We start from the raw sequence: 12,884 nt of genomic DNA on the forward strand, positions 1-12,884 counted from the left end.
GTGGCACTTAGTGCCATGGTCTACTAAAGATGTTAGGGTTGGACTCGATCTTTGAGGTCTCTTCCAACCTGGCTGATTCTATGATTCATGCCATAGTCAAAAGTGCTTTTCCTGCTGCCTTGCGACACAGAGCCAGAATAATAAAGACAAATTCCACCTAGACTCCCACATAGGCCATTTTTCACATATATCAAAAAAAGGCCAGTCAACAGTACAGAACTTGCCTTTTACTTATCATCATGACAAGAAAAACTGTATTTGCTCTGGGGTTAGCATGTGTAAAGAATATTTACAGATTATCCAGTGCTTAAACACAGTGGATCAGTTTAACTCACGTTCTTTGTTGTCGAAACAAGAGAACAAATTAACAAGCTGAACAACAGTGCTCTTTGGGATCTTAATATGCGATATTTAGTGAAGTCTGGTATGACCATTATTCCAGAGAAGAGTAACTATCCTAACATCACCTCAGAAAGGAAATGTGAATCAGAAACCAGTAACATTCCTGACGGTTTAACAGCTTCCATGGAAGCAGTAACTCACAGCACAATAATTCTATAGAAATATGATAGGAACCTCCTCCTACACACAGGCATTATGGGATACCAATTCAGGTTAGCCATGAACAGAAGGCCAGATATTCTCAAAATGACCCTTTGTTGGAGAATGGCTAAAAGAACAAGGACATATTTCCATGGAGGTGCTGTGTCAGCAAGGAGACTCCTACCACCCCAAACAGGAGCAGCAAAGGTGGGAAACAGCAACTAATCAGGGACAAGGACACTGCGACCTTGGTGCAACATTAGGTTGAGCAAAACAAGCTGTGGCTAAAAATAGATGCAGAAGTGACTGCTCCTGGGAGGAGCAGGCCAACATTGTTGTTCACCTGTTCAAGTTTGGCACGTAGGCATACATTAGAGAAATATGTACAAAAGAACCCTGGCAAAGAAATAAAGTTGGAAGGCTTTTGCAGAACCTCATATTGAGTGTTTTGTGTCTTCCCTGCTCGTGAGCTCTCCGCAACCCTTCACACACAAACACCTTGTATCTGTGTACTAAGACCATTTTAACCCATCTACAACCCTGATATTCTGATTTCTGTCAGAACACTGCCCAAAACATCATTTTATTGGCAAGAGTTCAAGTCCCTTCCTCCTACTACAAGAAAAATATTGCAAAATTACATTTTTGATGCACTGCAGTTCACTAGCAACCTACACTGACATGGAAACATCACAGAACTACATTCCAGCTCATAATGTGAAAACCACACCACTTTGCATGTGTTTAGACAGGGAATTAGGACCTATTTCACTTTGTTTCTCAGCATCTGCTCATGCATGTAACACTGATGAGTGGACTACAAACTCAAGTTAGAAGCATCTTTTCTTTATATCTAGCTCCATGCAAATGTTATGTCCATGAACACATCAAGGAGGCAGAAATGATCGCATCAAAATTCTGTACGGCACATGACTGACCTCATCACTTAGAGGAAGGCACAAGTGGATGGCCCAGAACTGCCACTCAGATTTATGACCATCATCCTACCAGTAACAAAAAAAGGTCTATTCACTAACAACAAGCTGATTCTACAGAATTTTTTACATACTAATTCATTCTTTTACTAGTGGTAGGCATAAGATTCTCCACTTCTGATACAGCATTTTAAATGTGGTCAACCAGAAAGGCATATATTCCTCAAACTGTGAGAACACTATATTCCTCACTGAATGGAGCTGCTGAGGATTGTAGGGTCATCTGAAACATGGCACACATATGGCCAAACATCAGTACTCAAAGCTTCTCACAAGACATAATATTATGTGTCTTTCACTTTCAAAATACATACCCGTGGATGCTAGTGGCCGGTATGCTTAGCTGACAAAGAAAGCAGGCAATGAAGTCCGCTTTGACCTTCGTCTTCACAAATACCATGGTTCGTTCATCACCTGTGTTAAACAGAAGTTCAGACCCACTGAAGTTTGAAACATGATGCATTCTCACTATTTTAGAGTTGCACTTTATTACAAGAACACCTAACACAGACACACATTTTGCATAGTGTTTCAGGCATGATTGTAATTTCTTCCCTGTACTGAACTAATGAAATTCAACTGATCAATGTTTAGATGAAGACACAATTTGTTCTTCTCAATGAAAGGAGCACCAAACAGCAAGGAACACAGACGACTTTTTAGCTCCAAACTCCCTCCCAGTTTTCAGCATTAAAACCTAAGATACAGAGCAAAAATGGAAAAATCCCATGCATTAACAAAATACAGGCCCAAACATTCAGGTAAGAATTTTAATACACCTATAATTTAAAGATAACACCCCCAGATGCTAAAGTGTTACAACTGGCCATATAAAGAAGGTAACCTTGTAGGAAGCTTGTCTGTTAGCACTGCAAAGAGATGAGACATTGACAAATAATGGGGGTTGGACTAGATTTGATGACTCTTAGAGGTCTCTTCCAACTCATTCTATGATTCTCCAAAATACCCATAACACAAAGAAGCCCAAAAACCTAGAACTCCCCTAGATCTGCTTCAAGCTTCACCAGTGGCCTTGTAAAGCATGTAACACAATAAAATCATAAAATCATGACCTTTTAGACAGGAGTCTAAACCCAAGGAATTTTATCTTCCCTGGTAAACGATTATCAATAAGGAAAGTTACCTGTGATGCGTAGAATTTCTATCAGTTTCTGTGTCTTCAGAGGCTGCGAAACCTGAAGAATCCTTTGCTGAACATCACAGCAAGCTCCACCCATATCTCCAACAACAACAAATAAAACATCAGTTTTCAAAAGTTCACCAGCCAGCCTTGAAAAGAGACAAAATTGAGCAACATGAGATTTAATATGTAATTATTCTTGCTTTAAGATCAAGTAGTTCCATTTACATTTAGCAACCCTTACAACCAGTATTTTTATCCTCTGTCTTGTGACCAATAAAACAAGTAGTTGTACATGCATTTTTTTAAGAAGCTAAAAGAGTCTGCATTGTTTGAGACCAGAAAAGCAACCGCATCCTGAGCTGCATGAAAAGTGTGACCAACAGGTTAAAGGAGGCAATCCTGAATCTCTGCCCTCATGAGATCCCAACTTGGGAGTCCATCTAGCAGCCAGAAAGCATCCAGCTCTGGGGTCTTCAGCACAAGACAGACATGGACCTGTTAAAGCAGATCCAGAGTAGGCCATGAAGATGATCAGAGGGCTGTAGCACCTCTCCTACGAAGACAGGATAAGAAAGCTGAGACTCTGTGACTTTTCAGCCTGGAGAAGGCTCCAGGGAGACCTTATTGCAGCCTTCCAGCATCTAAAGGGGTGATGGAGAGCAACTTTATACACGGGTTGATAGGACAGGACTAGTACAAGCTGAGTGGAGGACAAATCAAGACCAGCCCTGGGAAAGAAGACTTGGGGGTGCTGGTGGGTGAGAGGCTGGACATGACCTAACAATGTGCACTTGCGGCCCTGAAAGCCATCAGTGTTCTGGGCTGCAACAAAAGCAGTGAGGCCAGCAGGTGAGGGACGTGATTCTGACCCTATACTCTGCTCTTGTGAGACCCCACCTGAACTCCTGTATCCAGCTCTGGGGTCCCTCAGCACAACAAAGACGCAAATGTGTCGTAACAAGTCCAGAGGAGGCCACTAAGCTGATCACAGGGCTGGAGTACCTCTCCCATGAAGACAGGCTGAGGGTCTTGGGGCTTGTTCAGCCTGGAGAAGGCTCCAGGGAGCCTTCCTAGGTGGGGAGGTGAGCAAACAGCTGTGTGGTACTTAGTTGCCAGCTGGGATTAAACCACAACAGCCTTTTAATGGGAGATATAAAGCCCCAAATGCTAAGCTGATGTTCACCAGTCAACCAGAAAACATACTGTTCCCTCAACTCACATGTACAGAAGAGCCTCGACTATAAGAACACAGGTCTGTGTAAAAGCAGAGATCCAAATTCGGGTATAAAACCAAATGGTATGTTAAAACCCAATATGATTATATTCACTGAATAAAAGTGCAGGACAATCTGAACCCAGGCAGGTCAAAGAATGCACCTGGTCCCATACTACCTAAGTAGTATACTGTCTAAAGTTGTTCTGACAGCAGAGTATAGGTAAACCATTAGCATTCCTGACTTCAGAATCAGAAAGGCATTAAATCCAAGAACGAACTGACTCCAAGCAAGAAGGGTTTTCACTCTCTAAAGTGCAAAGAGCATTACCTTTAGGACTTTCAGTGTCAAAAGATTACAAGAATGATAGGAACAAGAGGAAATGGCCACAAGTTGCACCAGGGGAGGTTTAGACTGGCTACTACGAAAAACATCTTCACTGAAGTGTTGTCAAGCACTGGACCAGGATAGCCAGGGATTCAGTGTAATCACCATCCCTGGAGATACGTAAAAGATGTGCACATGTGGCACTGGTTTTGTAGTAGACTCAGTGGTGCTGGGTTAATGGCTGGACTTAATGACCTTCGGGGTCTTCTAAAACCTAAATGATTCTATGATTCTAATGCTATCATGCACTTCCAAACTATGATCCATGCACTCAGGTTTCTGAAGTCTTTCAGCAGCACTTGTAAATCCTGCAAGACTGACAGGAGAATGACAGATGCTTTGGGTTTTTTTTCATTAAGCAGAAACAGACAGTTAATTTCTTGTTTAGTTGAAGAAATCTCCTCCTTTCAGACAGTGGTAGCTAAACTACTCTTTGCTCATCTCCCATTATGCAGCAAACACACAGAGGAAAAGCATTAGCAAAGCCACAAAGGTAAATGCAACAGATCAAGGAATGCAGATTCTTCTTCCAAACCCAAAAATTGAGCCAATCAGAGCACACTGTGCATCTTAAAGGGAGACAGGCCTGGTCTTTTCCCAGGATGAGCTGTGAAGTGAGACCACATTCCAGCAGAAACAGTTAAACACATGGAATGAACATGAATGATACCCATGTACAGAATCATTTGAATACTTGGTTCCCAGCTATGAAAACAAGGCCATTATTCACTGCAAGGTCATCTTTCCATACAAAGAACTCTATGAAAAAAGCCTTGAGGAACCAAAGCCACAACAGGTGACTTATGACTAATTCCTACCTTAAGAAAAGTGATTCATCTCCCTATCAGTGCTCAGCACCACCTGACTGAAAGGGAAAAAGCAGCCTATTCACCCTCTACCATTCAGAGCAGTCAGCTACTAAAGGTATCTTCTCACCAACTCAAAAAAGATCTTTCAGACTCTCAAGGCCAAAAGAAGTTACGAGGATTTGACTCACTGAAGCTCCAATACACTTCACTGAAATGTCCTAACATTATCCTGACCACAAAAGTCCCCAAAATTATTTCCAGTGTTCCAGTTGAAGTTCAGACTCCTCTGATTTAAGAGTGAGTATTCAGTTGCCTGTCTTCAAAAGTGGAAATGCTGTGTAGTTTCCACCCACCTACAGGGAATTAACTGTTCTGTTATTCAGCAACCCCACTACCATTTGTTAAGGACTATTATCTTAACAAAGGGGAACTTTAAAAGTAGTGAGCAATAATAAACTAAGATATATTGTAAACCCATTTGTGGAAGCTTTAAAACAACTGAAATAAATGGCAATTATGCTAGTAAATAAGAATTCGGAATCAGAAAGGCTGGTGAGTTGAGCAGTAATTGGTATGTGGGGTTAGCCAAAGACAGTGCTGGTTGTGAAACCCCAAGATCACTGCACAGATGTGGTAGGGGAGGGACAAGAAACCAGTAAGGGCAACATGAGGACTTCTGCAGAAGCGGAATTTAAAAACCTTCAGACGACTTCCTCAGTTGCTTTGGAGTCCCCACCTAAATTAAACAGTGAATACTTTGGAATCCCACCTAAATTAGGCAAGTAACATTAACATCATAGTTTTCAGTATCCTGCAGCAAGATTATAAGCTTTTACATATTAAAGAGTATTCTTAGGTCCTTAGACATTTAGTTCTGCACAAGTACACCTTCAGACATGTCTATTTTTATTTTACCCACCTCTGAACTTCTTCAGGGAAAGTGGCACTAAACATGACTGTCTGGCGTTTGTCTTTTTGGGGCATGTCTGGGAAGGTAATCAGCTTCTTAATGTCTAAGCTGAAGCCCATATCGAGCATGCGATCTGCTTCATCCAGCACCAAGTACTTCACATTCTGCAAACCAACCTGCAAGGATGACAATGAAAGAAAAACACCATTGGTTCACTGACAGTACATACTTACTAAATGTTCTAACTGCCAAAATCCATCTCATACTAAATTCTTTTGAGTCAAAGTTACTCACAAATGAAAGCTCATCATTCACAAATTAAATACTAAGATTTATTTCCATCTCAACCTTACTTAACATCTTCATCTCCAGTAAATCTAGTAGTATGCACACACTGAAGTGCTTTAGAACTTGGTTCAGCAATGCCAACTAAAGTAGAGCCTAGAGATCAACCATTATTCAGCACATCTATTTTGGAACTGTACTTTGAGTTTTGAAAAGGTACTCTCATATAACACTCACATACTCTCAAAAAAACATGTTGTTTTGAGAAAAAAAAATTGTGCCAGAAAGCAGTAAGGACATTACAACTTCAGTGCTGCTGAACAAGACTATCACTTAGACTAGAAGCCTAACAATTGTAGAAAGCCAGTCTCCAGTTTATTACCAAAGAGTGTTTTTCCAACCTTTATTTGTCCAGTGCAGCATCACTGGATCACCACTATAATATGCAGCATTTTTTATTTGAACTTACAATGGCTGGAAAAATAAAACTTCCAACACGGTATTACACCTCAAGGTTTTAGTGAAAATCCACCAGAGAATTTTCCCCAAGAACTCAGAGAAGGCGTTCCACGTACTTAAAGTATAAAATTTAAATTGCCACAAACACTGCAGCCACTTTGATTTAGACTGATATTTTCCACTTGGCTCTGAAAGGAGCTGCAGAGATCTGGACTCAGGCTACTATTTCAAAAACCTCATGGAATTTAGGCAATCTAAGAGAAGCTCACTTGTGTTTCAGTAGAGGTACAAAGGCAGCAGCATACTGATTCAATGGCTCTCTCTTTGCTTCTATTGAATTTGAAGACTGAAAACCAGTAAGTGAAAAATTAAGAGTATTAGGGAATTCAGATTAAATTTTAAGGTCTTACCGTCCTATTTTGAATGAGTTCTAGAAGCCTTCCCAGAGTAGCACACAGTATACTACAGCCTTGCATTACTTGGTGGATTGAATGGCTTCTCGAGGTACCTCCATAGACCACAACTGGCCTTATGCCAGTTCTATTACGTAGAAAAAAGTTTAGATCAATTACTTAAGCATGCAAACAGTACTGTTTCACAAAAGTCTGTAAAAAACAATCAGATCTACCATAAATGAGCTTACTTAGAGTGGTTTAAGCTCCAAGTTCCCATTCACACTACACAACAGAGGCTGCCCAGGTTTGGAACACTCAGTTTCACCTGCATTCTTCCCTCTCCCTTCTACTGAGTGCTACTAACAGTGACAGCCAAAATAGTGTTAGATATTGCCCCCTTTTACACAGCACATTTGGAAAAAGCAGAACCACCACTCTATGCCTCCAGGATGTAGAAGTAATCTATGCAGACCTTAAAAGGACAGTGCAAAAAAAACCCCACCAAAATACACAAGTAGAATCTTTGTAATGCAACTAATCACACTGCCCATATAGTGTGTGACCCAAGGATCAGACTGCAAATCCACTTAAAGACTACACTACTTGGTGCTCTTTCTACTTAGCTTTTTGGTTAGACCTACCGAGCAGAGCTACATCAGAGCCTCTTCTGTAGAAAACCACCTCTGTGAGCAAGAACCACTTTATACAACTGAGAAGCAAGTTAACAAGCTCATTTTTATAGCCTGCTAAGGTTTCTGTACGTGTGCTATGAGTTTTTACGTGCATGCCATGAGTATTTTCATACTCGAATTCAAACTGTCTTTTCTTAAAGATACCAATTCCGCTCATATACAACAAGAGTGAACAGATAAACCTATTAAATTTCATCCAAGCTTTTTAGAAAGCTTTACTCAAGAATAGAAATGCACTGGATTCCTACAATTTCAATACTTATCCACTATTAATGTAAATATTTATCTTCCTATCTGCAAATTAAACACCGAAGAGCCTAAGAGTATCACAAATCAGAACTGAGCAATATGCACGCAATCCTTTAAAGACAACAGATTCACATCCTGCCCCTCAAACACAGGTTATCTGGTTTTTACTGCAGGCCAGCTGTAGCAGAAACCTTCTAGATTCAAAAGGTATTTTATTGTAAAATCACCTGTATCTATTTTAAAATAGTGTAATTAACAGAATCAACTACAAAGTTAAAACAGCTTTACAGATTTAGATGTTCTTAATAACATGTTTAGCAAGTAGATATGCAAATGTGATCATACTTCCCAAAGGCAGACAGCCCCCAAGTAAGCTTGCTTGAACAAGCAAAGGCAATGCTAAATTATCCCACTAGATTACACACTCAGATGTTCTGCATTCCACCTCCAAACAGTAACAACTCTTTACAGACAGATTTAATTCTGTTCTGTGCACTGGTGAAACCTATTACTTAGCAGTGAAAAGATCACTGACAAAACAAGTGTGCTTTCACACAGCACCCAAGGATTCAACGGCAAGTTTAGACCTTCTGCTCTGTTTCAAAGTCCACAAGAGCTTTCTGGAGCTGTGAAATGTCTGTCCAAGACCAGAAACACAAGAAGTATGAGCTATTAGAAACCATCACTGAAATTAAATAAAAGCCCTGACACACACCTCTGTTTTTGTCAAGATGAAAATAGTGTACATTACATAAGGCAAGCTAAATTTTAAGCTTCTTCATGTTGAGGAATACATCTAGTGCAGATAGCTCAGTGTGTAACTGCAGTGCCAGCTGCAGATTGAGCTCTGGATGGTGGGAAATGGCTGGAATCTCGGCAAGAAGCTGTGAGCTGCGACTAACCCTCTGCTTAACAAAGGGCACAGGGACCTGCATCACCAGCCATGTGACCAGACACTCAAGAGTCAGCAGGAGACAGTAACTCAGGAAGAGGACCCCAACCAGGCCATCAGGTGCACAGACTGGAATGTATAAAAGCCCAGAGATTACTTTGTTCATGGGTCTCTTCCCAGACACACCCAGCTTGAGCTGATCCATGTTGCTGCACAAGGATGACCTTACTTAAAGGCATCAGGTGTCCGTGACTCCACTAAGGGAAACCTGTCACCGAGCTCATAAGGAAACTTGGTCAGACTGTGAGTAAACATGAAGAAGATAAGGAGCTTAAATCCCTAGCCATATAGTAAGAAACCTGCTAGACAGTATGATAATCGGAAATCATTATAATCTGAAATCAAGTGCTTGTAATCATATGATCGGCACACAAAGTTTTGTAAATATTTATGAAAGCAAACAAACTAAAATGCTGCTGATTCAGGCAAAGTAATAATCAATACCAGTGAACAGTGCAAAAGCTTACCCAAACACAAATTTCCTTGCTTCTAGGAAGATCTGATTTATCAGTTCTCTAGTTGGGGCAACAATAATACATTCCGGTTCTTGCTGCTCTTTACTGATAGTGGCAGTTACACCATCTCTCATCATTTGGGCCACGATCGGTACAAGAAAAGCAGCCTGGGAAAAAAAGTAACCAGAAATATTTAAATTGTTTAGTCTCAAAGCTTTCATCAGTCACACTAAAACCTGTCTATCAATCTCAAAGCTTGAACAATAGCACACACAATTAAGTAAACCTGACCGCAAAAGGATTGGACCTGTATGCACTACAGGACATTTAAGCTTATTTTTCCTTTTTTAAGCAGTATGAAAATCTCTTTGGATCTTAAGACTCCAGTTAATCCAAGAACACAATCATGCAGTAGGTAACTTGTGGGTTCTCAGGCAGTTCCACACACTGATGACATGCATTAATGATCATGTACCCTAGGATCAAAAGCTATCCTTAACATGTACTTATGAGCTTTAGATCATCAGTCGGTCTGTAAAGTAACATGTATCAACATTGTCCAAACTGCCAGAAAAGCAGATTGGTTTGTAACACAGCTGCACCAGCACACTTACTGACATGTAAGATTAGTTACCCCTGAAGCAGCATCTGTATAGCAGCCTCAAAAGCATTCAGAGTATCTAGAGCATAAGCTTTGGACATTTCCATTTCTGCAAACAGAAGAGGTTTTCCAAAAGAACAAACATAAAACTAGGATTCCAAACTACACTGCACAGCATAAAGACGCACTTAACAGCCAAACATTCTAAGACATCAGCTGTCAGCACAGTTCAGTAAGTTCAGACAACCATTAATGCTCAAGGCTGTTCCATGACTAATACTGAATCACCTAACACTAAGTCCGGTGCAGATCAGACTTACCAAACCAAGTATGACAAGACAGCACAACACACTGTTAAAAACTGGTATAAGCTTGGGGGAAAAAAAAAAAAGCATAAAAACACCCACAAACTTAGACCCACCCACCAAATAAAAAAAAAAAAAACCCACAAAAAAAAAAAAAAAGAAAATAAAAAAACACCACCAAAAAAACCCACACCCAAACAAAAAACCTCACCAAAACAAAACCCAAAGTAAAACCCAAACAAGACAAAACTCCAGACAATACAAAAACAAATTTTGACTGCTGATTTTCTCCATCAGCAGTTTCTAGGACAGCCTGCCTACAGTTCTGAATCTCTATCCACAGCCCTGAAGGCTGGTCTACTCTATCAGGACACTAATTCACTGAAAATGAAGAAGAAATTCAGCCCAAAATGTGAAAACCCATCCACAATTCATATCTGTGCTTAATATTACACCTACCATTGCTGTGCAAGTGAAATCATTAGACAACAAGCTGTGAAGCACCTGGCAGGTGGAAGACTGAGCTATACAAATAAAAGCTCACAGTCACACACTTTCAATAGTATAGACACTACACGAAATGCTTACAGTTTTTCCAGATCCTGTTTGGGAACATGCCATTAAATCCCGTCCTGCCAAAATAATAGGAATGCTGTATCTCTGGACTGGAGTAGGTTTAAAGTAGCCGGCCTTGGAAATGTTCACAGCTAACAAACTATTCATGTCAATGTCTTCAAAACTCTGTAAGAGAAAACAGTATTAACAGCACACCCCCACAGAAGTTCAAGTTTAAAACCAGAGATAATTCCCATGGAATATGGACATCCAGGCACTAAAGAGTGTTAGCACTGGAGGGAGTGTCAACAGTCATCTAGATTGCCAAGGTTCCTACAGGTAAAAGCCCCAAGGGTTGCTTCAATCTGCTCATGCTGTTCAAGTAAACCTATTTGCAGGACAGTGAAAGCTTTTCAGTTGGTCTTACTGGTTTTGAGAGAAAACTGCTCAAAAGCCATATATCTGGATTCAGGCAGGTAAACTCACACATCATGATCATGGCATGCTATGAAAAGTTAACTAAAATTCTTCAATTTCTTCTAGAAGATACACAGTCGGCATGCTAAAACCAGTAAGGACAGCTAAAGCAATATCCCTGCCCGGGACCAAAAAGCATCATATATAACAAAAATCAGTTTAACTTCAGTGAGGGAACCTTTCAGAAGGTGGATGGGGAAAACACCTCTGCAACTTCTCTTGCAACCCAGGTTCTACTAACCCCTCATTCCTTTCCCCTAGAAAGAGCTTTGCTTACCCTTTTTTAATCCTACTCACTCAGTATGGAGTAGCAACAAAGTTATAAATCAAACAAACAGCAGCCACAGAACTGGGCTAGGTATTACGTTGAGAACACCTCTGCCCAAATAAATACTACACTGACAGGGATTCGTTTACATTGTTAAAGATACCCCAGTAACAGACTTGAGTAAGATAACTCTACCAGACTCTACCAGAAACTGCTACTAAAGACCTCTTTCTTTCAAGGTCTAAATCGGCATTTTTTCCTGCAATTTAATGGCTATTCTTCCCACATATCCAGTATTGCTTTCTATGCATTATTTATGTAGTTTATGAATGCTGCAGTCAACTCATATTTGCCTCTTTCACATGGGCAGCACCTCCCTCCAACAAGGTACTGTCGGCAAGATTCAAGACCTCTATATTAGTATTTTCTTTAGCAGCAAGTATTAGACTCCATACACATCACCGATGAATCATGAACAACAAACTGAGATGAAACAGTTCACGAACCGCTATGGCATTTGGAGGGTCCGGTCCTGACACTTGGACAAAGTGCTCATCGTACTTGTGAAAATTGACTCCTGTTTGGTGATGTGCAAAGATGCTTTGTTCATCATCAGGCGGAGGAGGGGGCACATAAGGCATGCTCATACCTTAAGAACACAAACGCTTGAATTCATGAATAGAACAAAGAAAACCTAAACTAAAACTGCTGTTAAGTATGGAACTAGTGAAGTTAAGTTTAGCGAGATGTCATGTGGATTTCTGTCCACTTTCCAGGAAGGCACAAAATTCCAGAAATTAATTCCATCAGAACTTAGTTTTATAGTACTAGACCTAGACCTCACTTGCAAATAAAATCAGACTTTTGTAAAGCATTCATGGTCTAACATTTGCCCAAGGACCTTTTTTTTAAGAGCTAATCAATTAAATCACATTAAAAAATTAAATTAGGCTCTTTGTCATGCAAAAACACCAACTCTTACCACAAAAGCTCATTATGCTATATATTAACCTATTCAACAACAATGCATTTATCAATACACAACGATAAAATTAATCTATTTGTGGCAGTAAATTTAGAGATTTTTAGTCCTTAACAGATTTTTCAAGATAATATACTCAGACGTACACAATTGTTTGATGCCCACTAAAAGGTAGTAAAAAAAAGGGAATAAATGAATACTATATAA

The 12,884-nt window shown here is 40.1% G+C and overlaps 1 protein-coding gene across 1 annotated transcript; it reads right to left on the reverse strand.

The window, feature by feature from the left end:
- Positions 1-1,852: 1,852 nt before the first annotated feature.
- DDX4 (DEAD (Asp-Glu-Ala-Asp) box polypeptide 4) lies at positions 1,853-12,344 on the reverse strand (the record flags this gene model as incomplete). Its single annotated transcript, XM_009071273.1, has 7 exons — positions 1,853-1,952; positions 2,683-2,828; positions 6,012-6,178; positions 7,157-7,286; positions 9,502-9,656; positions 10,984-11,136; positions 12,202-12,344. Coding segments are annotated over 7 exons (994 nt in total), but the record flags the coding sequence as incomplete, so codon positions are not given.
- Positions 12,345-12,884: the final 540 nt, after the last annotated feature.

Source organism: Acanthisitta chloris, unplaced genomic scaffold (assembly GCF_000695815.1).
Source record: "Acanthisitta chloris isolate BGI_N310 unplaced genomic scaffold, ASM69581v1 scaffold8913, whole genome shotgun sequence".
NCBI classification, from domain to species: Eukaryota; Metazoa; Chordata; class Aves; order Passeriformes; family Acanthisittidae; genus Acanthisitta; species Acanthisitta chloris.